The 25,682-nt window shown below is 39.6% G+C and overlaps 2 protein-coding genes across 3 annotated transcripts in view; one reads left to right on the top strand and one right to left on the bottom strand.

Moving 5' to 3' along the window:
* Window positions 1–11,808, bottom strand: part of frem2a (FRAS1 related extracellular matrix 2a) — a 97,279-nt gene extending 85,471 nt beyond the window's left edge. The window contains exons 1-2 of the mRNA XM_037687952.1: window positions 6,803–11,808; window positions 2,213–2,302 (exon numbers count right to left, since the gene is read on the bottom strand). Coding sequence (XP_037543880.1) covers window positions 2,213–2,302; window positions 6,803–11,783 — 5,071 coding nt within the window. The 5' untranslated portion in view covers window positions 11,784–11,808. The remainder of the gene's footprint in view (window positions 1–2,212; window positions 2,303–6,802) is intronic.
* Window positions 1–25,682, top strand: part of smad9 (SMAD family member 9) — a 937,424-nt gene that overhangs the window by 617,894 nt on the left and 293,848 nt on the right. The gene's annotated exons all lie outside the window — the stretch shown is intronic.

Raw genomic sequence — 25,682 nt, 5'->3', positions numbered from 1 at the left:
GTGTTCTGGTGATATATGTCGCTGCAGCTCACAAGCTATTCTACTGAATGCTAACAAAGCAGTTTCATTTTATTTCATTTTTTTATGTTTTTTTTTCTCCTTCCGTTTCAAAATTTGCATCCAGAATCAATTTATTTTTACTCCAACCCCAGGAAGATTTTAAACAAATGTTGAAGGATTAAAAAAAAAGAACAGATAATAAGTCATGTACCTCAATCAGTTTCGTTTAAAAGCCTCAAGCCTTTTAAGTTTAACCAAAATTGTTGCCACGAGCAGAGAGAGGGTAAAAAAAAAATCCAAGCATGTAACAAAAAATATAGACAATGTCAGTTTTACTTAAGTACAGAAAAGAACAGGTATTTTTTTTAGGCACCAGCTATTTCTGTTAAGTTAATTTATGAAAAATGGCTCCATAATTGAAAAAAAAAAATTACATTAAAAAATGTTATTACTTAATTTAGATAGAAAGTTTGAAAAATACTACTCCTGACTCGTTCAGTTGGGATCACAAATCCAAATTTTGAATGAAGAAAAGTTTCAGCTGAGCAAGACTGACAGCCCAACTATGCTCATGATTAAATCCAAATTCTTGTGGTGTTCAATAAAATTTACATTTAAAAATCATAAATGGTTTGCTGTTGTTAGGCTGACTGGTAACTCTAAATTGTCCCTAGGTGTGAGTAGGGACTAGTGTTATAAGCAGTTTGATTAAACCCTGAAAATACAATTATGCACAATTTCATGCAATCCAACAATTTTCAGTCAGGTCATCTGGACAGTTTATTTTTTTGCTGAAACGTTTCACCTTCAATCCGGAAGGCTTCATCAGTCAAGGAAACACACAACACAAAACTGATTTGTCCCCCTTTTTAATTTCATGCAATATTGTAATTTCTTGTGAGATACTGTTTGAGTTTGCAGTTTGTGTTAAATGGTAAATGGACTGTACTTATATAACACCTTTCTATCTTATCAAGACACTCAAAGCTCTTTACAACACAATCTGTTCCCTCAGTTACCCATTCATACAGCACTCTACTAGATCTCTAATCAGTGTTTTAATCACATTCATACACTGATGGGACAAACATCGGAGGCAATGAGGGGTTCAGTGTCTTGCCCAGAGACACTTCAGCACATGAATGCTGATGGAATCGAACCCCCAACTCTTGCATTGGAAGACGACTGCTCTAACCACTCAGCCACAGCCACCTGTGTTGTGGATGACTGCCAGCTACTACCACACCAAAACGTTGCTCAGTACCTATAAGATTCACTGAGTTATAGCCATGTCTGTGTCTGGAAAGTTGATTAGCTGTAGCTTGAATTGGTTTGACACCAAAAGGTGATCAGTTGTAGAGGTGTGTTCAATGATTCTGAGAGTTTCACTAAAACACATCCAGGGGTTCATCCCTTATTTTGTTAACAGAGAGGCAGACAAACAAACATGCATACCAGTACACAAACACACACAGCTTTCATGCTTTGTGCGGAATAAAAATTGAACTTTTTTTTAAGTCAAAGCACTTCTGTGACCTTGCAAAGTGTTGTTATACTGAATATAGAGCGGCTTATGCTGGCCTTGATGTTATCATCTGTACATTGTGAAGCTTGTATTTGACAAGTAAGCCCTCAGATATCATTCACCCATCAGCACAGAGTTAACTGCAACAGTATGTGACATGTTCTGCAGCTGTCCCACTTGTTCACTGAACTGTGAAAGTGATGGGTGTTAATTTTGACATAGCAAAAAGACAAGTTTTTATTATTATATATTTTTTATAGATCTGAGTTTCTTATCGGCTTACTGTTAAGTTAATACAGCAACATTTCATCAACATTTCAGCACACAAACAGACAGAAGACCTGCAGATCTTTCAGAGCTGATATTCTGCATTACTGCTTTGACTGGTAAACTGTTTCATGAGCAAATCCAGAAAAAAAAAAAAAAAACTAATCAGCGCAAAAAAAAAAAAAAGAAAGTCAATTTACGCTTCACTGATCTGTTTATAAACCTGCTGGGAAGAAAATTTACAAAATGATTCTGCCTCTGAGGTGGGACGAAATGCTTGACAGCAAGTCCATTTCAATTGTAAATTTGGGAATGAAGACTTCTCTGAGCCTTAAGAACATTTGTAGGAACTCAGGCACCAAAAAAAGAGCAGCAAAAGGATTCAACAGACAAGATGAGAAGGAATTCTCTGGATCTTACCGTTATCCTTGACAGAGAAGTGGAAGACATCAGAGGTGGTGTTTTCATCATTCCTCAACACGTAGCAGATGTTCAGGTCATCAATATCAGCTGAAAATAGGGAAAAAGGTGTATTTTATTGTTGTAACTGAAGCAATCACAATTCATTCAACCTTTATTTATACAAGTTAATCCCATTGATCCTCTGGGACTCATTTACAAGAGATGGATGAGTTGCAATGAGATGGATGTGAAACAAACAAATGAAATCTTTGCATTCCTTGAATAAATCATTATTAACCCATGGCTTTCATGAAAGAGTTTTAAACTAAGCTAATCGCATCTTGGAAAAACAAGTGTTTTCACCTTTTTGTACAAATATAAAAAACAACTCTTAAGCTCAATTTCATGCAATATTGATAATAAGATCTGTGTACAGTCTGTTAGTGTGTGTGAGAGTGATAGCTCTCAGCTAATACCACAATGAATTTTAAGTTCAAATCTGTAAAACAGAGTGAATTATAACCATGTTTGTGTTTGCTAAGGTTGACTAGTGGCAGCATCTTGAGTTGTTTATTTCAAAAGGCAATCCGTTTTAGATATGCCAGTTTTTAACAAAGCATGATCTGTTAGTGCTCAAAAGTATGTGTTTTGTTCTGTCCCTGCTACTACCACAACACATTTTAGTGCAATATCTGTAAAAATTAAAAAGTTAATAGGTCTATAGGCTGTAGCAGCCATTTTGAATCAGGTTGTTGATAAGCCTATCACGATAACAAATTATGCTGGGCGATTAATTGTCTCAGAAATTATTGCGATAGACGATAATACTGTTTGAAATTTTACAATAATTAGTAATTATTGTCAAATTTAAGAAAAAATGTTGGTTAATTTGTTTTGTGTGTAGTACCTTTTTTCGACCACCCGATGGCAATATAAGACTATTTGAACCGAAGGATGGATAGTGAGAAAACGAGCAGCATGTATCTTTAAGAAAAATGGGAGGGAGGCATCTTGACGTGACATGGGCTGTCTTTCCTTCCTTTATTCGGTTCTCAAAATGGCAGATGCTCAGTGTGGTTTGAGCTCTTTAGCATAGCATTTTTCACACAAAGCTTTTAATTAAAAACAATCAGTAAACAAGTTCTCATCTTCTTTGTGCAGAGAAAAACAACTTTTTACACAAATGCACAGGTTTCAACCATGAATTGGGGAGTTTTGACAAGACTGAGATTTTTTCCCGAGGTCGGCATGTTAGCCTAGCTTTTAACTTAGCCTCTCAGCTTAGCTGCTTTTAATGATACCAAAACGTGATTTTGGACGGTTAAATTGATTTTAAAGAAAAAGAGAAAGGGAGGGGTCAGTAACGGAGTTGATCATTTTGTCATCCAGTGTCTTCAGTAGAAAGAGAGAGACATGAAGAAATAGATAAAGCCGCTACATGAAAATGAGGTTGATAATTTTCATTTATCATGCGATTAATTGATTTGTTTATCACAACAGGCGTAGTTCTTGATGTCAATAATTGGTCAGCTTTAGGCGTACATTCAGGGATAACTTTATGAGACTTTCAGTAAAATCCATGCAGTAGTTCATGACATATTTTGTTAATACTACAAAAAGACTTGTGCAGAAATGGACAGAACATGATCACCTTTGTCTTTTGTAAAAGGCAATATGAACATGAGCTGATGCCTGATAGAAGCTAAAAAAAAAAAACTGATAAAATATAAATGGCATGTGGAACAGATATGTCCTTGTCACCATTTAAAGTCATGTTTAGAAAATAAAATTTGCATTTTGAGATAAAAAAAAAAAACTTTTGTGTTGTTTTTTTTTTTCATGTCATGTTTCATGCTGACTACAGAAATAGCCTCAAACACACTTTGAAGTCGTATTGCAGCTTTTCGGCTTGTTCAAACACTCTCTCCATCAAATAAGTGTTCAAAGAGACAAGTTGTCCCGCTTAGCAAACGTATCGGCTGCAGTAACAGCAGGTCTCTCATATCACACTGATTCAATTACTTATCAGTACGCAGCGTGAACAATTTCCTACCAGAGGAATCATTCTGAAAGTCATGCATCCCTTAATCCAGGACGATAAGGTGGCGAACTGAAAGTCCTACAGAGCTTGAACTAAACCAAAAGCAAAACATTTTAAATCCAGAACCTGACAGCTGCCTGCATCAACACCACTGGAAAAAAAACAAAAATAAAAACAGGTGATGGTGTATTTTAATGACAGACGAGGTAAGAATGTTAAAAACAGGATTGTAGCGGCCACCACATCTGTTTTCTTGATTTTGTGCAGAATTACAGGGCTTTGCTTGTTCTTCTTTTTTTTCCTTTCCACAAAACATCTATTACAGTGTAGAAAAATCATCAACACTGTAAGAGCTTGGCCCCTGCAAACCATCTCTTTCAATAATAGATGTCAGCGGAAGGAGGTTCATTAAAGTGTAAACCTCTGATGTTTTGACTGGGAAGCCTGCCTCTTCCTGCAGGTGACCGATGCTGCTCCTTTTGCACTGATATATTTAAAAAAAATCTATATTTATGTCTTATTAAGTGATTATTCTGGTTTTCTGCATTCAGGTCAGCACTCTGCAGAGATGCAGGGAGTGGATCCTCTCTGCGACACAGACTTGAACCTGAGGACCTTACAAACACAAACTTCACACTGGGAACCGGGGGGGGCACACTGCTCATTCAATATTTAAAGAGAACGCCTCCTGGGAAGTGCCCTGGACATGTGACGGGTAAATAAAGAGCAAGGGATTGTCTCTTTCACCTGACTGACTCTTCTGACGAGCCAACTTGGTCTCTCTGATTTAAATCTCTCACAACCCCCCCCCCCCCCCATACACACTAACTCTTTATTTCTCCAGTGCCACCTGCATCACCTCAACCCTCTCCCAAAGCACCTGCTTTGCACTCTCTTCCCCCTCATCTGCACTTTGTTTCCACTCTTTTTGTCTCCGTGCCTTTTTGGTTTTGTCTTTTGAAAACCTGCCGCACAGTTTTTGTCAGAAGTGTCTGCAGGCTCAAGAGCTCTTTCTGGCTCTGTGTCCTCACCGCATGTCTGTGCTTACACCAAGAAGCAGGTGGATTTCTCTCACTCGCTTGCCTAATTGGCTCAGCATGAAGATTACATTGCTTTGAGCCACAATCAGCAACATTGTTGTCTCCATTCTCTTTGCAATATCAGTAAACAATCACGCTTGTGCAAAAAAGAATTTAAAAATATGTAAGTTCATAGAAAGTGACGTCACTGACTCTGGCGGTGAATACTGTAGTCATTTAATTGCCAAGAATCACAGATGTTCAAGACACACAGCTTCAATTAACTGCTTCAAAGTGACCTGACCTGGTGAAGCTATCAGAATCCACTGCAACTCAAATACCATCCTGTCACTTTGAGATCTTCACTGACCTTTTTACACAATCCTCTGCTTCTGCCCCGCTTCATTTAACAGACCTCCAAAGAGAACATCGGATGCGAACATTGTCCCCGAGATGCAGAAATTTTCAATTATTCATCTTTAACGTCTACAAAACATCAGCCTCTATCTTTGGTCTGCTAATTATGACTTGATGAGCAAGACACGTCTAAAACAGGCTTGCAAAAATTAACTATTGAAATTCCCAAGTTAGTGCTTGTCACACATGCGAATTATACCTGCATAAATTAAAATGGTTGAGAAGCAAGTGTGAAAAATTAATCAAAATTAACTGATTGCATGAAATTTGAGCTTTTGACTTTAGTGTGTCGCTTCAGTTTCAAATGACACATTGTATGATTCGATTTTTTTTTTCATTCACAAACACATTAGAGCTAGAATCACTTCCTTAACCAAAAAGTCACAGTAATGGTGCTTTTAAAAACTGTTTTTTGTGTAGTAGAAACAGGTATAATTTTGCCTAAAGCATGGTAAAGTAGTGGCATTTTAAAAGCTAAGATTATTTAAATATTAAGTGGAAAGATGATTGAGGGGATTTTCTGGAGCAGATTCAATAAAATTGGCACCAAGTTATCATAAAAGCATATGCATAATTGGTTTAAGCAAACTTTCTAACTATCCATCCATTCATGATCTTTTACCCGCTTCTTCTTTTTCGGGTCACAGGGTCACTGGTGCCCATGTCCAGCTATCACTGTTCGAGAGGCAGGGGACACTCTGGACAGGTCGTAAGTCCATCACAGGGACACATAGAGACAAATGAGACAAACAACTATTCACACTTTCACTCACACCTAGGGACAAGTTAGAGTTACCAATCAGCCTAACATGCATGTTTTTGGTCGGTGGGAGGAAACCAGAGTACCCAGAGAAAAGCCACACATGCAAAGAGAGAACATGCAAACTCCACCCAGAAAGACCCCTGAACCGGGATTTGAACCAGGGTAACCTGCTTGCTGAGAGACAGCAGATCTACCAACTGTGCCACCATGCTGCCCACTTTCTAACTACCATATTTAAGTAAATTTCAATCTGTTTTTTTTTTCCCACTTAACCAATCTTGTTTATATTTTAGAGGCTGATGTTGAGGGGCATATGTTGTGCAAAGTAACTAGTTAAAATACCGATGAAGAATTTGTAAAGAGCTTACCTTGACTAAAGGTGTCAATGGAGCTGTTTCCATGTCCAAGGTTAACGACGTAGCCATGTTTGGGTGGAGTGTTGATGTTGAACACCAACGAGGTTGGTTTACTGTTCCTGTCATCTGCCTTCAACACATTCGGGCTGATAGGGAACCCCAAGAGACCTGTAGGTAAAATCTTTAAAGTGGGTGCACCTTTATTCACCACAATCTGGGGGACGCCATTGTCGATTGTTGCTATAGTGATCTTCATAGTCTGAGGATGCCTAGTCTCAAAAACTGTGTTGGGGAAAACATAGAAATCAGTGTGCGTTCCATCAGTAACAGTAAAGGAGAAAGAGTCCTCTGACGATTCAGTCCCGTCATGTTTGTAGCTGATGAGATTTTCATTGAGGTCTTGTTTTGTGAAGCTGGTGACAGGTGTGGACTGGTTGTACAGCAGTTTGCCATGAACCGGCATTTGGGTGACAGTAAATTTGATCAGCCTTTCAACCGTGTCCTGGTCCTCAGCAGTGAGCTCAAATGGTGTAATTAGCTTCAGCTGGCCTTCTGTGACGACCAGGGTATTCACTGTTACAACAGGTTTCTTGTTATCAACATCCACGATCGAGATTCTAAATGTTCTGAAAACGGGGTTGTAGCCATCAGTGACTTCAAACTCAAAACTATCCATTTTTACTTCATCGTCTGATGTATGGATGTAGAAAACCTTACTGCCAGCCAATTGGAGCTGACTAAAAGATACAATAGGCATCCCAGGAGTATCTGTGCACTCCAAGTGACCTCTGATAGGGGCCCGTGTGACAGTAAAGACCAAGTTCTCATCAGGGCTGTTAAGGTCAGAAGTGCTGAGTAGATTTGTGGTTAAAGTCACACTTCCACCTTCTCTTAGAGAAACACCTTTACTAACAACATCTGGGAAGATCATATCAATGCTGCCTATAGTGATATAGAAGTAGCGATCAATGAGTGGATTGCTTCCATCGGTGACATCAAATTTTATTAAGTCTCGGATACCTTCTTGCCCATTGTGCGTGTACAATATTAATCCTGCATCAATTTCAGCTTGTGTAAAGTTCATTCCAAATGTGATGTTCTGCAGAGACCCAGCTGGCGTTTTTCTCTGCAGGACACCCTGACCAGGTCCAAACCTGATAGTATATGTTAGCACACTGTCCTCTGAATCTAAATCTGTTGCTTTTAGAACTTTATTGTTAATCTCTTTAGTCTCTCCAATTTTTACTTCTAGGCCTTCATTAATAGACATGCTGGGGGTCTCGTCATCAACAGCAACAATCATAATCATAGCTGTTTTCTGCACAGAGTACTTTCCATCAGTCAGAGTGATATCAAAGCTGTCTTCTGTTGTCTCTGTATCATCATGCTCATAAATAATACTTGATGCCTCTTTAATCTGTTCCAAACTGAAATTTGTCACTAACACAAAGCCTGTGGACAGCTGATTTAAAATGGCACCATGTTTGGGAGGTTTGGAAACAATAAATGTTAGTTCATCGGGTGGACTGTCAACATCGGCTCCATTCAGAACTGACATGTCAATTACAGTGTTCATTCCCTCCATCACAACAATTTCCCTCAAGTAAATCTCTGGCTTTTCATCATTTTTTGGAATGATAACAATGGGAAATAAATGTTTCTCTGATAAATTGATGCCATCAGAGCACCTAAAAGTGAACTTATCTTCCACTGGTTCTACCCCCTTGTGAATGCTTTGCACATAGTAGATATTTCCTTCCCTTGTGTCTCTGAGGGTAAACGCACTGATAGCTGTTCCTGACCTTGACTTTTCTGAGCCTGGGGCGGGGGATTTATTTTCCACATAGCCTGCAGTGGGCTGGACCATGATCGTGCAAAGGATATCATCCACTGGAGTGTCATTATCATCAGCGTTCAAGTGCTGAGGGCCAATGGCACATTTCTCTCCTTCAGTAACACTGAACTGAATTCCAACTCCAACTTCAGGGGTCTGATTGTCAACAGGTAGAATAGTGACTTGAAAATGAATTCCTTTGACCTTATTGCCACCTTCTGTCCATTCATCCGACATGTCTGTAATTGTTAGATTGAATCCATCTTGCTGAGAAAATAAACCTATCTCACCACCAGTATGTGCATAAACAACAACTCCATTAATTATGTCCTCTAGTGTAAACCTGGTGGCAGGCACTCCTTTAACCAAAATTTCCCCCCAAACTGGAATATCTTCCATGATAAAGGTCAGCTGGAGGTCATCTGTATCATCATCATGACCTTGAATCACATTAGTTGTAATTACTGTGGCTCCACTTTCCAGTACATTCAAGAGGGATCCAACTGTACCAGCAGACAGTGTGATTTTTGGTGTTTCACCATCCACAGGTTTTACATTAACTTTGACCAGCACAGTCACAATATGGAAGCCATCACTGACATCCAGCTGAAATTCATCACCCACAGTCTCTTCTCCACTATGAACATATGATATTTTCCCCTCGGAGATATCATCAAGTTTGAAAACCCCATTTTTTTCCAGGTCAGTGAAACTGATCTGAATCTGACCATGTTTAGGGGGCTGACTCAGGGCAAAGGTTATTTTCTCACTCTCTGTGTCTAGGTCTGTTGCATCCAGCTCAGCAATGGTGATGATGTGCATGCCATGTTCAAGCACAGCAAAGCCAGTGTTTGTAATCTGAGGAGGGTTATTGTTGACTGGTTGTAGGTAGATTGTGAAAGCCCCCTCTGCACAGTTTCCAGCTGTGTCTTCCACTGTAAAGTGGAACTGAACAACATGGCTTGTGATTCCCAGCTCAACATCAGGAGGTGCATAGGATATCTTATGATGGTTGATTTGAGCTTGTGTGAACTCAGAAATATCAGTATCAGGACTGTCAGTCAGAACCAATGAACCAAAGACAACTGGGTTATTTTCATCTATATTTTTTGGGACCTGGATAACTGTGTATTTGAGGTCACGATCCTCAGAGTCCAAATCAGTGTAGCGCAGGAGTTCTTTGCTAAAGTGAGTGAGTTTGTACTCCTCAACAGTCATCTGTAGTGCCATTCCTGGGAACAGTTCAGGAGGCACATCATCAATAGGTAAAACATGAATTATGAAAGCGCTATCTCCAGACAAATTAGGCGGGTCATTGTCATCCTGTACTCTGAATATAAACTGATCCACGATTGCTTTTGTGTTGTGTGGGCCTGTGTGCCTGTAAAATAACTTCTCATCCGTAATGTCTTTTTGATGCCACTCTGTCACTTCCTTTTCATACATTTCATCCTCAGCATTAAACTTCCAAGAGGAGGGGTCCTCTGGGGCATCTGACTGCCGCAGAAGCACTGTGCCAATTGTGGAAAAAGGGGGAATGATTACAAATTTAATAGTTGAGTCTTCAGAGTCAATGTCAGCAGCACTAAGCATGATAGGAGATATGGGCATCATTTGATTTTTGAACAGCACCAAACCAGTGTTGGCATTGATAATGGGTGGCTCATCATCAGTGGGAACAATTGTGATGGGAAAAAGGAACGCAACCTCATTTGTCCCATCTGTCATCTTGAAGACAATGTTGTCACTGTAGGTGTCACTCCCATCATGCTGGTAGATAACAATCCCTGTGGTAAGGTCAGCAGGTGTGAAGAATTTCCTCTGAGAGCCCAGCACTATTAACTGACCATGCCGCAGCCCTTCCACTACCGTGACTGTGACAGCGTCCAGGCTGTCCTCATCGCTGATTTCCAAGTTATAGGAGCTGATGAGAGGCCGTGACTGGCCCTCGTACAGCAGCTGGCCGGTGTTACATCTGACCACCGGGGCTAGAGTGTTCATTGGCTTTACAACAATCATGAATGCAAACGGATCTGAGATCGCCTCCTCTGTGTCAATCACCTCAAACTCAAGCTGGAAAATCCTCTCTGTGTCAGAGTCCAGAGAAGGTGGGATGTAGGCTATTTTCAAATCCCACAAGTCTCTCTGGTTGAAAGATGTGATTGGGAGGTTTCTGTCATCTGTGCTAACGATGTAGCCCTCCTCATAAGATAAGGGGGAGCTGATGTTAAAAATGAGCTCATCTGGGTCCGACTCTGCATCCTCAGCAGCAAGCATCTCTGGTGTCAGGGCAGTCATGACAAACTGGCTCACCTCCATCATCATCATGGATACAAAGCTGGGTTTGGGGGGAGTGTTCTCCACACCATTCCTGATGCGAATCATGAGATGAAAATACTCCTGCTTCACCAGGTTGTCTTCCTTATCACGCAGCTCTAGAATCATAGGAATGTGGTCCCTATTCGGCGACTTGCCTTTAAATGTGTGCTCATAGCAGATTCCAGCTTGTAAAAAATCATCACAGTTCATCATGGTGGAAAGTTTGCCTCCATCGATGAGTTTCCCATATCTGGGCAGTGCACTGCTGCTGGATAAGGAAGTCACCTCACATTTGTAAAACTCTTTATCATAAGTAAACTCTAGAGTCTTCTTATCAATGGGATTACTAATTCCTTTGAGATTATCAACAGTGAGAGGCATGTTTTTTGTGAGTAACTCCAGCTGCGTAAAAAGCACTTCCACCTCCATCATAAAAGGGATGATCACAGTTTGTGTTTGAGCGTCATACCTGAGCTGCAGCCTCACTCTGTCTTTAGCAGGACTCCTCGAGCCGTAGTGGGAATAAATCACATCGCTGGGGCCGAAATCACACGGAAACTTTTTGGGGGAGAGATGCCCCGTTCTCTGCGAGAGCGGATCGTTATCCAGGACGGTGATGCTGCACCTGTCGCCCGGCTGCGTCTGGAGCACCAGATCATTGATGGGGTCGACGAGCACCGATCTCCCGAAAGGCACGCGTATTCCGTTGTTGGCCACCAAGATTGCGTCCTCGGAGAGCTCAGATCTGAGTGCGTAAAACAACCCGGAGCTGTCCGGCTGCGCGTGAACAAAACCTGTTACAGAAACGCAGCAGAAGCAAAGAAGCCCGCGGAGCAACATCTTCGCCTCCGAAAACACCGACTGCTGCCGGGCTGTTGCTCTGCTCCACACTAGAAAAAGAATACTAAAAGGTAAAGGTCCCTCCATAAATGTGAGTCAGGTGTGTCGCTGCACGGGGGCTCCCGCGCATCCATCCGTTGGAAGCGTCCACATGCTGAGGAAGAAGAGCGCGCATGAGTTTTAACTCCACGCGCCGAGCTGCCGCCCATCTCTGCGCATATTGGATCAGTTTGAGGGTTTGTGCGTTCAGCAAAGTGGCCAATGGGCAGCACAGCTGACTGTCACACTGAGGAGGGGACACAAACAGTTCATTTGACTTTACTCATATTACACTTTATTCTTTTATAATTTACAAAATGAAATATAAAACACTGATGTCATGAGCTGAACTCAAACCATAATGTTTCCAACTTTTATTTACGTCTAAGTTACGCAACAACGGGTCTATAATTAAAATCTTACCTTAATAATACAACTACATTAACTGCAAACGTCCCACTGATGTAATTATTGTCTTTAAATGACACTTCATCATGCATTAATGTAAAGTTACAATGATGACGTGGAAAACAATCATTCACGAAACTTTATACAGGAATTATTGAACATTTAAGTTATTTAAATTGATTGCAGATGATTTTGGTTATTTGTGATGAATACAGAAAAAATAATGTCCATGTAATTTTTTTTAGAATAAAAAAAAAAAAAAGTCAGGTTATGTGAAGGACATTTTCTTCTTTTCTGTTCCTCTTCCCCTCATGAAGCTTTGCATTTTGTTTAAGATCTTTCAGAATTGTTTAACTTTTTTTTATTAGCTATTGGTGCAACTGACTGAGTGAAATGAATGAAGGAAAACATAGTAAAAAAAGAATTTCTGTAAAACTTGATTACGATTATTCTTATTCTTCAGCTTCGGTGCAACCAAGTTATTTTTCAATTAAAATCCAATCATTAAATTTTATCTGATTATTTTGTATAGCCTCTAAAGAATTGGAGTAATGCAGACAGTCTGACTGACAGCATAAATAAATGCCTTTATGTTTTATCGGCTGATTAATTGAGCAACTAAACATTTATTTTCTGCTTCTCTGTAATATAAAGAGTGGGAATGCTTAATTTAAACCTATAGACCTTTTAAATGCTATTCAAATCTTTTGTGTAAAGAAAAGTTTCAGTGCATTTTTTAAAATAATTAATGAATGAATATAGTAAAGTCAATGATTTCCCTGCTAAAACAACGGTGGGGTCGTGACTTCACAGCAGGTCATGAAACGTCTAACTGGGGGTTATAAACTGATCCTCAGAATTTAAACTAAATTTGACGACACAGCACAGTTCAGCTTCACTTGCAAAAGAGATCAATTAAATTTTCATAAAGAAAATCACATAAAAAGCATCTTAAGTTGTTTATATTTTCATAAAGTCCTTGTTTAATTAACCTTTTACAACCTGTCAGTGAGAGACTGTTGAACTCAAAAAGGTCTGTTGGTGGTATTTTACTGGTTGCAGCTGAAAACAGTTTAGGAAGAATTGCTAAAAGATTTCATACAGAAGAATTACACAATGATAGTTTTAATAATCGGGTCTCTCTTATAAATGAGGCTCAATGGGATTTATCTGTCTAAATAATAATTGAATGAATTAAGCTCAGCACCAGACTTCAGTAAAAACTTTTTCTACTTGTATGCACAGAAAAAATGTGGCATCAATGTTGGATGCATGTAAAGAGTCAATTCAAACACTGTTATGTCAGTATCCATCACATTGCCTCTTGAAATTGTTGATGTATTATATCCTGAGGAAACTACTCATTTTAATTGAGTTCTTGGGTCCGGTCTTGTCAGAATACGCAGCTGAATGTCATCTCTGTACCAACACCAATGATGTAAAAGCTGAGCTTTGGGCTTTATTCCTTAATTAAAGAGACACTGTCATTAGTCAGTCCTGTTCTGGCTTATTAAACTTCTGAAATGCTCCTCATTTGCTCAGCTGTATTTCAGAAAGCTGCAATGTGATGACTCGTTTTTTTTTTTTATTGCCATGCGTGCGTTCATCCATTTATTTATTTACCTGTTTATTTTGAGGAATTCAGCATGGGCCTATAAATAATGTTGACTTTCCCTTAAGGAAGAACAAGACAGTAAAAACCTTACCAATGCCCATTAAATGAGGGGTAAAAAATAACCATGATCTTGTATTGTTTATCTGACACAAAAAGCTGAATTTCAAACTATTGCTGTAAGCAGCTGTATATGTATACATTCAAGTCAGACCAAGACGTGCAAAAAGACTGAAGAAATAGGGAAAATCTATCTTAGAAGTGGTGATTGGCAAAATACTGCAAAGTAAGATGGAATATGTTTGTAGTAATATAAACAATGTTGTCTTTTTTTTTTTTTTTTGTATTACTATACACCATGGGTGTCAAATACACCATGGGTGTCAAATTCACTTGGGGGACAAAATCAAATTTTTATCAAACTAAGGGCCAATTTCAGAATCTAGATGAACTCAAATCAGATACCCAACATATTTTCTTGGTCACAGGTTCCTCAACAAGAGTTTTATTGGTCTCATTTGATGTTCTCTGTTTTGGTTTTGACATCATAATCAAAAATTACTGGAAAAAAAAGTATTTTACGTTTCACATATCATCTTGGGGGCCAGATAAGACGTCAACGGGGGCCACATTTGGCCCCCGGGCCTTGAGTTTGACACATATGCTATACACCATTGTGATGGACTTGCGACCTGTCCAGGGTGTCCCCTGCTTCTCGCACAGTGACTGCTGGATATGGGCAGCAGTGACCCCCACAACCCAAAAAGGAAGCAGCGGGTAAAGATGATGGATGGATGGATGGATGGATGGATGAATGGATGGATGGATGGATGGATGGATGGATGGATTATGCACCACATATGCAATTAAGATTTGTAATGACTTTGGCATGGCTACTCTTAATACAAATACTTTTATTCAAACACAAACTATATTAAAATTTGGATCAGCTCGTCTCAGTACAAGCATCATAAATGCTATGAATAAATACGAGTCATTCATTCTGATACAGCCACTATCAGGCGACTGGCTGTAAACCAGTTGAAGGCTTTTTTCAATCGCCATAAAACTGATAACAAGTTTCCATCATGAATATTTAACAAGTTCCTCACTTCTAATTTCAACAGCCTTGAATCTTTTAAATCCTGAGTCTTAACCCATGTGTGACTTTTCAGTTCTTCACTGGTTCCATTTCAAATCCCAGGTGACTAAAGTGTTTCCAGAGCTTTGTTATTTCCACATACAAGGCAATGCCTGATTTTCAGCTGTCATTCATTTCATAAGTATTAACTTCACAGGACAAAGATCACCTGTGTTAGATTTACACTGTGTTAGGACTTTAAAACAGATTAAACAGAGCAAGCTACAGAACATATTAAAAATAGAACTTGGTACTACATTCTAATATATTTAAAACATTAAATAATTAGCATAATTTGTTTGATGGGCATCCTTCTGTGAGTCAACCTTCTGGATGGTCTGACTTTTGTTCTGTTCCTGTGTGACTAATTAACACCCAAACTCTGGCTCCTTTCTACCACTCTGTATCACCTGATAGGTATAATGAAACTTTTGGAAAGCTCAGCTTCACATTTGTAGTAGAGGATTCAGGGGTTCCTGCTGCACTGCAGCTGCTATGCCCTGATAAGGCCACATGTTGAGATTTTGAGGTCTGAGCCTGCACAACTCAGAGAAAAAACGCAAAACTGACAACTAATGTCATTGTGAGGGTCAGGTACATGCTAGTTTGTTGCATGTGCACAAAACCTTGGCATGCATGTAAAAAATAAAAAAATAAAAATAAAATAAAATAACATTTGAATGACACCAAGCATGTTTATTTCAGCAGAATTTACATTTATCCTCTAATGAGTAGTTTACAGGCTTGAGATTATTGTTGTTTGTACCGTATTTATCGGACTATAAGGCGCACATAAAATTATTTAATTTTCCCAAAAATCGACAGTGAGCCTTATAAATCCTGTGCACCTTATGTATTAATTCTGATTGTGCTTACTGACCTCAAACAGATTTTTTATGATACATGGCACTCAAAAATCTGTCAAAATGACCTTGTTTCGCTTAATGCGCCATATAATCTGATGCGCCTTATAGTCCGAAAAATACGGTAGGTGAATAAATGGAGCAAGTTATGTACATATATCACATTATGAGTAAGGATTGTCTTCCTGTGAGGGAAGCCTCACAGCACCAACAAAGCCTTTAAATTACCCACAGACACAATAAAGCTTCTAAATCCTGACATCAAAAACGCACCACCCACAGACACCACTTAAAGTCAAAACACCCCAAGTACATTTATTTAAAAGAATGATCAGCAAAGACTTAAGTTCACCACAAAATGAGTTTATGTAAGCATGAAAGGCCTTGAATTATTCAAAAGAATACATACAACCCCACCTTTCATGCCAAAGTTATGTCAAATATCATTTAATGATAACTGATGGGGTTGTAGCCATTTTGGTCAAACCTTGAATTTATTGCATTGTTTCATGAAATATCACAAGATTTCAGACGCATATCATGTTTAGTGATTAATTCACATCTACTGGAAATGACTGAGTCATAGCTATTTTTATGCTGTCGAATATTCTAACAAGGTAAAGGCAGGTCTTTATTAAATTGTTTCATATTTTATCCAGAAGACTTCTTCAGTCTGAGGAGCTGCAACAAGCTCAGTCTTATAAGCAGCACCGTCTCATAGTAACAGGATGTTGTGTATTTGACCCCAAGTTAGCAGACTGATAAGACACAGACTCATGAGTAAAAAGATAAGTGATGTATTTACAGAAGTGCAGGGAAAGTCCTGGGATGGAAGGGGAAAATAGGACAAGGTGAGAATGCGTAGATTTTTGAATTCCTGAAGAATGGAAATTGTTTGGAGATAGTTGTTTTTTTACTTCTGATTTGTTTTACAGGTAGTGGTGGAGAGGAGGGAGAAACGAGGTTGTAGGTTTACAGAGGAGCGTGAAGCGTGATCCAGAATAGCTGAGTATTGTTGGACAGAGGAACAGGTTGAAGGTGCTCGGTATTTTTGATGCAGGCTGATGTTTGGTGATTGCAGGAACAGGATGATGACAGGGGCCAGGTCACAAGGAGCGAGGTCGTCTCAGAAGACATGGAGGAGCAGGACTTTAAATGACACAGGGAAATATAAGGTTAGTCAAAGTTTCACAAGGAATAAGTTTTACCTGTCGTCACTTAAGTTACCAGAAAGTATCAAAACGTGCCAGCGTCAGATGGATGTTCTTTTCATTCAACCTTTATTTTTACAGGCTGGTCTCATTGAGACACGAGGACTCAATTACAAGAGGGACCTGTTCAAGACCAAACATATGTCTGACAGAAGTTTAAATACTCAGTACAGCAGTCTTACAAATCAGGTGCAGGTGTGGAAGGGTGGAGGACTGATATGATCAGCAGCTGTGGAGAAAGTGATTATGGCTGGAAACCTACAAATCCCACACATAGTGGATCAACCAGTTTGCTGGTGACAGTCAAAACTAGTTGACATGCAAAAGGAGGACCATCAACCTAACGACCTGTGCACTGGTCACAGGGGGCTGAGTGACACTTGCAATAACAGCATTGTAAGAGGGGAACAGTTGAACACGAAGGCCTTTATCCCTATTTAATGATGGGCAGGTTCTCTTTAAAGATGGCTTCCTTCTCTCCTCTCTCAAATGACTGTTTCTCTCTATCAAGGATGTGAACATCTTCATCCCTGAAAGAGTGGCCGCTGGCCTGCAGATGAGTGTAGACTGCAAAGTCCTGGTCTGATGATGTTGCTCTTCTGTGCTGGACCATCCTTTTGGTCAGTGGCTGTTGAGTTTTCACGAGTCCTCCTGACACTGACCAACATGCACAATATTACTCTGTGTGCCAGTGGACACATGTTGTTTGGACGTTTGGGATGAACAAGTCTTTTCTGTAAAATATTTTGGGGTTTGAAAGCTACTGAGACATCTTTAAATGGATTGACTCCAAAAGTTAACAATTTGTAGAAGTACATCCATTGTATAGTTTCTGAGAATTTCATTGAAATCAGTCCAGGGGTCCTTTATGTACTTTTGCAATAAACAAACACATACACATGCAAACGAGGGCAAAAACTTTATTTCCCACCTTTTGTCAGAAATATAACGTTGTACCTGAGTCATGATGCTACTCTCTTCTGCTTCAAAGCTGAAACAAGTTATTATATTACAATATATCTTAAAAGTAAAAACTGTTATTCACAGCGGGATATAAAAAAGTTTTTAAACATCTGGAAAATGTAAAGCTGATTAGATCGTCCTTTTTGGAAGTAATTTCTAGAACTTTTTGTAATCAATGGTGCCATTTTAGTTCAAAGTGGGTGATTACTATTATTATTAATATTATTATTATTATTATTATTATTATTATTATTATTAATATACTCAAATACAGTATAAAATACCTTAAAAAGCCATATCACAGCTGCTAAACTTGTGTTGTTAACACTGAGCATTAATAAAAAGAGCAGACATCCTGTCTCTCGGTGCTCTGACCTCTCTGTGTTTTGAACAACCCGTTTCTTCTTGAGGCAGATATGAATGCTTGACATGCAAAGCCACTGGTTTCATTTGTCAGCTCAACATGTAATGGTAAATCATGTTTATCACCACAATCCCACCCCCACACCCCTATGTCACTTAGGTTGCACACAACACGAGTGTATACAAAGGTTCCCATCTGCTCTGCCTTTGTTCCCACATTACAGGGGTGGAAAAGCAGACATCCTCAGAACACTTCAGGAATTGTTTTTCTCCAAAGAGTAGTGTCGTTGCTGCTCTGTAATCATCAACACAATCACCATGTTAGTTTACACAAAGTGCCATTTTGGGTAACGTTTGCCGTCTGGTGAAACAGACAGTTTGTTCTTGCGTCTCGTACACTTCAATTCAGTAGATGACAATCCTTCTGCAGACATCTCCCTTTCATTTGAAGAAACAAAGACATGGTTAAAAGTTGGGAGAGAATTGGGTAAATACTTCTTGTAACTTATACTATTTTGTTATTTCTGAGGCGACTCACCGGGAAACTGTGAGAAAATAGCAAACTTTTAATGAGCCATTTTTTGTCTTTTGAAGCAATTACTCTTGTTTGAATCCATTTGTTGCACAAAGAAGCACGTAGTAGTTTCTGCAAAGTGCAGTGCTTCACTGGTGCAGCTTTTCTTCTAAATGCAAGGGTTTAGATAATTTAGTTACACCCTGTATGTGAAACCTTTTCAGGTGGCCAACTTTCAATGATGTCCCTTGAGGACACTATTCTCTGTTTAATGTGATTTTATAGCAATGATCAGTTTACTGAGGGACAAACCTGCTGCAGTCAGACAAAGCACTTACAGGCTTCAGCCCTGCAGGCAGAGTCAAACTGTGACCTCAGGTCTCACTGTTTCATGTTAAATTTGTTGCGTCTTTTTCTTACTGCTTTTTCTGCTCTGTGTGAATTACCGTGGCAGATGAAACAAAAAATAAAGTGAAAAAGTAAAGAGTTCAGAAGAAAATATTCTTCATTCAGTTAGAAAAGTTTATGAAGGTAGAGACAATAAGAATCGTCATGCAGAAATACGAATGGAGTTTCAGAATGTAAAAAGTAAAAAAAAAGGATTGTTCAAAATTTGAATAAGATGGGTAACTTATTTAAATGAACATTTATCCTGTTAAAATGGCATGTGGTTCATGATTTTTTTATAAGCTACTGCTCTCTGGTGGTGAAGATTGGTGGAGCATTCAAGACTGGTCAGAAAGTCATGGTAATGGACCAAGTGATGTCACTGAACAAGTCACAGATCTAAATGCAGTAATTTCTGGACCACCAGGAAATTGTTTACTGATACAAATATTAATTTGCATGAAACATCACCTATTTATAGGCTAATGCATTTCTAAATATCAAATTCACATATAAAAACACAACCGTGTTAAATTCAGGTTCTTGTGAACCAAAAAAAGTATGTTCCATCCTTTCCCCACACACACTGGCATTCAACTTGACCAATAATAATCAAACATATAACATATGTTATAAAGAAAATCAGAAAATAAAACAAAACTAATATTTTCTGAAGCACAGTTTGATTTATTATCTGCTTTAACTTTTACTGGAAATACCCTTGCCATTAACTAAAGTGACTCTGATTATCCTGGAAGAAAGTTTAGCTGCTTATGGTAAAATTTTTCTGACATTTACCAAGTTGCGCCCTAAAAAAAAAAATAAGAAAGAAATTGAACATGACTCAAAAGGATATAACTGCTGAACCAGTCAGGAAAAAGTTATGAAAAACCCCACTTTATAAATCTCAAGTAACAACAACAACAAAATGTAGTTGACATTACCAAATTTGGACATCCATCCCAAATTCTTGAAAGGACAAGACACAACAACTCAGGAAGGCTGCAGCCTACATCAACACTGAGGGATCTGTGGTATTTATTTCATTTATTCATTTATAACTGACCAGGCCTGACTAAATTTGGAATAAATTAAAAACAAAAAATAGTCTTTAAAAAAAAAACATGTGGGAAAATGTGTTAGGGTTTGATCAACCCAAAGTTCAGTTTTTCAGCCACAATTTCATTTTGGTGCAAGAACAAGACTGTGGATTATCAAAAGTTCACCCTCCAAACAGTGAAACACGGCGGTGGTAGGATCATGCTGTGGGGTTGCTTTTCTTTACCTGGAACTGGGATTTTAGTTAAGTTGGATGAAATTATACAATGACTTTGTGGACAAATTACTGACCGGAGAACAGCTTTAGAACATACTTCAACACTGAGTCATCAAGGTTGTGAGTCAAGTGGACAGACTATATTATTAATGCCAATGTTCAACAGTGATTAAAAGACAAACTATTTGTATGTACTAATCACTTTTTATTATACGTATTAATTGATTTAGGCAGGTTTTAAAACCCTTCCTGGGAGCAAGTATTTATTTTCTTGCACCCGAGTAAGTCATGGAGTTCCTCAGGGTTCAGTGATTGGACCAAAACTCTTTACTTTAAAAGTGTTTCTATTGTGTAACGTTATTAGACATCAAACATGTTCACAGTAATACAGACAAAACTCAGTTGTAATTATCAATAAAACCTGATAATTCATTGTGTTAGTTATATTACAAGATTGTCTTAAAGACATAAAAAACTTGAATCTCACTCAGACAAGACAGAGGTTGTGGTTTTTGGACCTGGACATCTTGGAACAAACTGTGCAGCCTTCCATTCCCTCTGGATGTAACAATTTGGCCTCAATTTCTAAAGTAAAATAAAACTTGGTGTTTTTAATCAGGATATAGCCTTTAACTCTCACTTTACAAATGTTACTAAGACTGTGTTCTTCCACTTGGGCAATATAACGAAAACTGGGAACAGTTGTCCAAAAATGATGCAAGAAAACTAGTCCTTGCATTTATAAGTTCCAGGCTGCCCCATTTGATTTTTTTTATTATCTGGGTATAAAAAAATCTTTAAAAAGTCATCATCTGAAAAAAATTCTGCTGTCAGAGTTCTGACGAGAATTAGGAGATCATATTGCTCCTGTTTCAGCTTCTCTCCATTGGCTCCAGTCGAAATCCATACATACATACATACATACATACATACATACATACATACATACATACATACATACATACATACATACATACATACATACATACATACATACATACATACATACATACATACATACATACATACATACTGTACATACATTCATAATAATACTTTATTTATAAAGCCCTTTAAAACAACCACAGCTGCAACAAAGGGCTGTACATATAAAATCAAGAACATTTAAACACATAAAACAGTTGTTAAAACATTAAGATCAATAAAAAATAATAAAAACAGTGCAGTGCAAAATTCAGTCTGTGCTAAAAGCCAGTGAGTAAAAATGTGTTTTCAAAAGAGTTTTAAAACTGGACAGTGAAGGGGCTTGTCTGATGGGAAGAGGGAGATCGTTCCACAGTCTTGGAGCAGCAACAGAAAAAGCTCTGTCCCCTCTGAGCCTCTGTTTAGACCTCGGCACCTCCAGGAGCAGCTGATCAGCTGATCTGAAGCACCGATCTTAAAATGAACTATAAAATGAACAGGCAGCCAGTGGAGTGAAGCCAGAGTGGGGGTGATGTGCTCCCTCTTTTGAACTCCAGTTAGAAGCCGAGCAGCAGCGTTCTGGACCAACTGGAGACGTCTGAGGGAGGACTGGCTGACTTCAAGGTAAAGAGCGTTGCAGTAATCAAGCTGAGATGTGACAAAGGCATGGGTTACTGTTTCCAGCTGCTGTTTTGTGAGAATGGACTTTACCTTAGCCAGCTGTCTGAGGTGATAACAACTGGTCTTGACCACCGCTCCAATCTGGGAATCTAATTTAAAATCACTGTCCGTTTTAAAACCCAAGTTAAAAACTGTTTTCTTTACATGTGGTGCCAGAGGGCCCAGATCAACAGGGCAATGTTCACATGAGCCACTAGGACCAAACACCATCATTCTGTTTTCTTTTCATTGAAATTTAAGAAGTTTAAAGACATCCAGACTTTGATGTCTTCAAGACACAACAGAAGTGGCCTAATTGAGGGGGCATCTTTCTTTTTTAGTGGCATATAGATCTGACTTTCGTCAGCGTAACAATGAAAAAAGATCCCGTGCTTTCTAAGGATTGATCCCAATGGAAGCAGGTAAAGGGAGAAAAGCAGGGGACCTAAAATAGAGCCCTGTGGAACCCCAAAACACAGAGGAGCAGTGGAGGATTCAGACCCAGCTATGTTGACAGACATGGTTCTGTCTGCTAGATAGGACCTAAACCAGCTCAGTGCAGTACCACAGATATCCACTTGGTGCTGTAAGCGTGATATTAAAATGTTGTGGTCCACTGTATCAAAGGCAGTGATTAGGTCGAGCAGGACAAGAACCACATGTTCACCAGAATCATTGGCCATAAGAATATCATTAAAAACTCTGACTAGAGCTGATTCTGTGCTGTGGCGAGTTTTGAAGCCAAACTGAAAAACCTCCAGGATATTGTGCTCATTCAGAAAACATTTGACCTGTGAGTATACAATTTTTTCAAAAATTTTTGAAATAAAAGGCAGCTTGGAGATGGGCCTAAAATTAGCCAAGACAGTTTGGTCTAGGCTAGGCTTTTTAAGCAGGGGCTGCACCACAGCATGTTTAAAACTTATTGGGACAACAACTGAGGACGAACTGCTATTGATAACAGCAAGACTCACATGCCTGATGCTGGAAAACACCTCTTTTAAAAGACGAGGGGGGACAAGGTCACGAGGAGAACCTGATGGTTTAAAATGGCCGACCACATCCTCCAAAAGGGTCAGGGTCACTGGTTTGAATCTATCGAACACAGCCAGGCAGGGGACCAAGCAGAAGGGGTCAAAAGCAGGGGCTGAAATAAGGGCCCTTGTGGTAACAACCTTATTTATAAAAAACTGCAGGAAGTCATTACAAAGTTCAGTAGAGGCTTCCAGACAGACGGGTTGTGGGGCCTTCAGGACAGAGTCAATAGTTTTAAAAAGGACATGTGGATTATTATGATTGGACACAATAATATCTGGCAAGTGTTGTTTTTTGGCCTCTTTAACAGTGTTCTGGTACTGACGTTGACAGTCCTTTAAAATGTAAAATGAAACCTCCAGTTTATCCTTTTTCCATCTCCGTTCAGCTTTGTGGCACTCCTGTCTGGCTGCAATAGTTTTTTCATTAAACCAGGGTTCAGATCTGGCTTTAGGCCGCACCAGTTTAGATGGAGCTACACAGTCCAAAATGGTTTGACAGGAGGAGTCAAACCAGGAGCTCAGCTGTTCGGTGTCAGCAGCAGAGCCAGAGGGAGCACAGAGCTGTTCAAAGGCAGCAGAGAACTGACCAGAGGTGGAAGGGTTAAAAACTCTGTCGCTGGGCAGGAGCGCAGGATTTAACTGGAGCTCAGGACAAACCAACATCAAATTAAACAGACCTATGGCCAGAAATCACATTAACATATAGTTCCATGTCGTCACAGACAAGCCGTGAGAGAGAACCAGGTCCAACGTGTGTCCATGTTCATGTGTGGGACCAGCCACCCACTGAACCAGGTTAAAAGAGTCAGTGAGGCTGAGAAAGTCCTTCACCAGTGGTTTCTCTGGGCAGCATACATGTATGTTAAAATCCCCAACAATAAGGACTCGATCATAGTTTATCATTATTCCATTCAGGAAATCAGAAAAGTCATTCAAGAAATCCTTATTATATTTAGGGGCTCTGTAGATGACAGCACACAGCACAGGGTGTGAGCGACCCATCCATTCATCCATTCATCCATCCATTCATCCGTCCGTCCGTCCGTCCGTCCTTCCATCCATCCATCCATTATCTTTTACCCACGTTTTCCTTTTTGGGTCACAGGGGTCACTGGTGCCCATATCCAGCAGTCACTGTGTGAGAACTGGGGGACACCCTGGACAGGTCTCCAGTCCATCACAGGGACACACAGAGACAAACGAGACAAATAATCATTCACGCTCTCACTCACACCTAGAGACAATTTAGAGTTACCAATCAGCCTTACACAGATGTTGGATCTGTGCATAAACTGGAGTACCCGGAGAAAACTCATGCATGCACAGAGAGAACATGCAAACTCTACTCAGAAAAGCCTCCAGCTGGGCTTTGAACTGGGGTGACCTTCTCGCTGAGAGGCAGCAGCTCCACCAGCTGTGCCACCGTGCCGCCCCTAGTCAAAATCTAAAAACTAATTTAAAATCTTACTTCTAGCATACAAAGCTTTTAACAAGCAAACCTCATCTTACATTGAAGATTTTATAGTTCCATATCTTCCTAACAGAGCACTTCTCTCTCAGACTGCAGATTTCTTTTGGGTTTTTGAGTTTCTAAAAATGCAGAGCTTTCACTTTTCTGGCTCCTCTCTTGTGGAACTGTGACATGCACAAATCTTTGCTTATTTATGTGATGTTGATTTTACTTAGTCTCCGTTTCTTTTATTATTAAGTCCATCTAAATGCGTGTACATGGGAAAAACAAAGAAAGCGCTCTGCGGTACACAAATTGTGCCAGTAGATGGTGATGTTAAGAACATACGATTGCTCCAGGATCATCTTTAAGCCAGCAGCACATGGGTCCAGGAGGACTTAATGAAGTGAAACCATGCTACCCTGCCTCACCATTTTTTCCCTTTCCAGGATTTTCTACATCTGTTGTCTTGGAGCCTACTCTGGTACCTGTAGCAGAACCAACTTCCAGTTTCTGTCCGTGGGGCTGACACCCTTTCCGCATTTGGGACAAGACTAAAGACTTTAATTTTTGATAAAGTCTATAGCAAAGGCTGGCTTAGGTTTCACAAGCTATTTATTAGTTTTGCTCAGTAGTGGACACAGTTCTGCTAATCCATTAACAGCTAATAGTGTACCTTTGTTTTGTGTTTGTTTAGGGAATTAGCGTTTCCGGGCAGCACGGTGGTGCAGTTAGTAGAGCAGCCGCATATCAGCGAGAAGGTCACCCCAGTTCAAATCTCAGCTTTTGGGGGGGGGGGGGGGGGGGGGGGGGGGGGGGGGGGTGTGGGGGGTGTTCTGTGTGGAGTTTGCATGTTCTTTCTGTGCATGCGTGGATTTTCTCTGGGTACTCTGGTTTCCTCCCATGGGCCCAACATCTGTGTAAGGCTGATTGGTAACTCTAAATTGTCTCTGGATGTGAGTGAGAAAGTGAATGGTTGTTTGTCTCGTTTGTCTTTATGTGTCCCTGTGATGGACTGGAGACAGCTGTCCATGGCATCCCCACCTCTCGC

Source organism: Nematolebias whitei, chromosome 14 (genome assembly GCF_014905685.2).
Source record: "Nematolebias whitei isolate Nwh7 chromosome 14, NemWhi1, whole genome shotgun sequence".
NCBI lineage: Eukaryota > Metazoa > Chordata > Actinopteri > Cyprinodontiformes > Rivulidae > Nematolebias > Nematolebias whitei.
The sequence above is the reverse complement of the archived record's forward strand: the minus strand, read 5'-3'. Positions and strand labels throughout refer to the sequence as shown.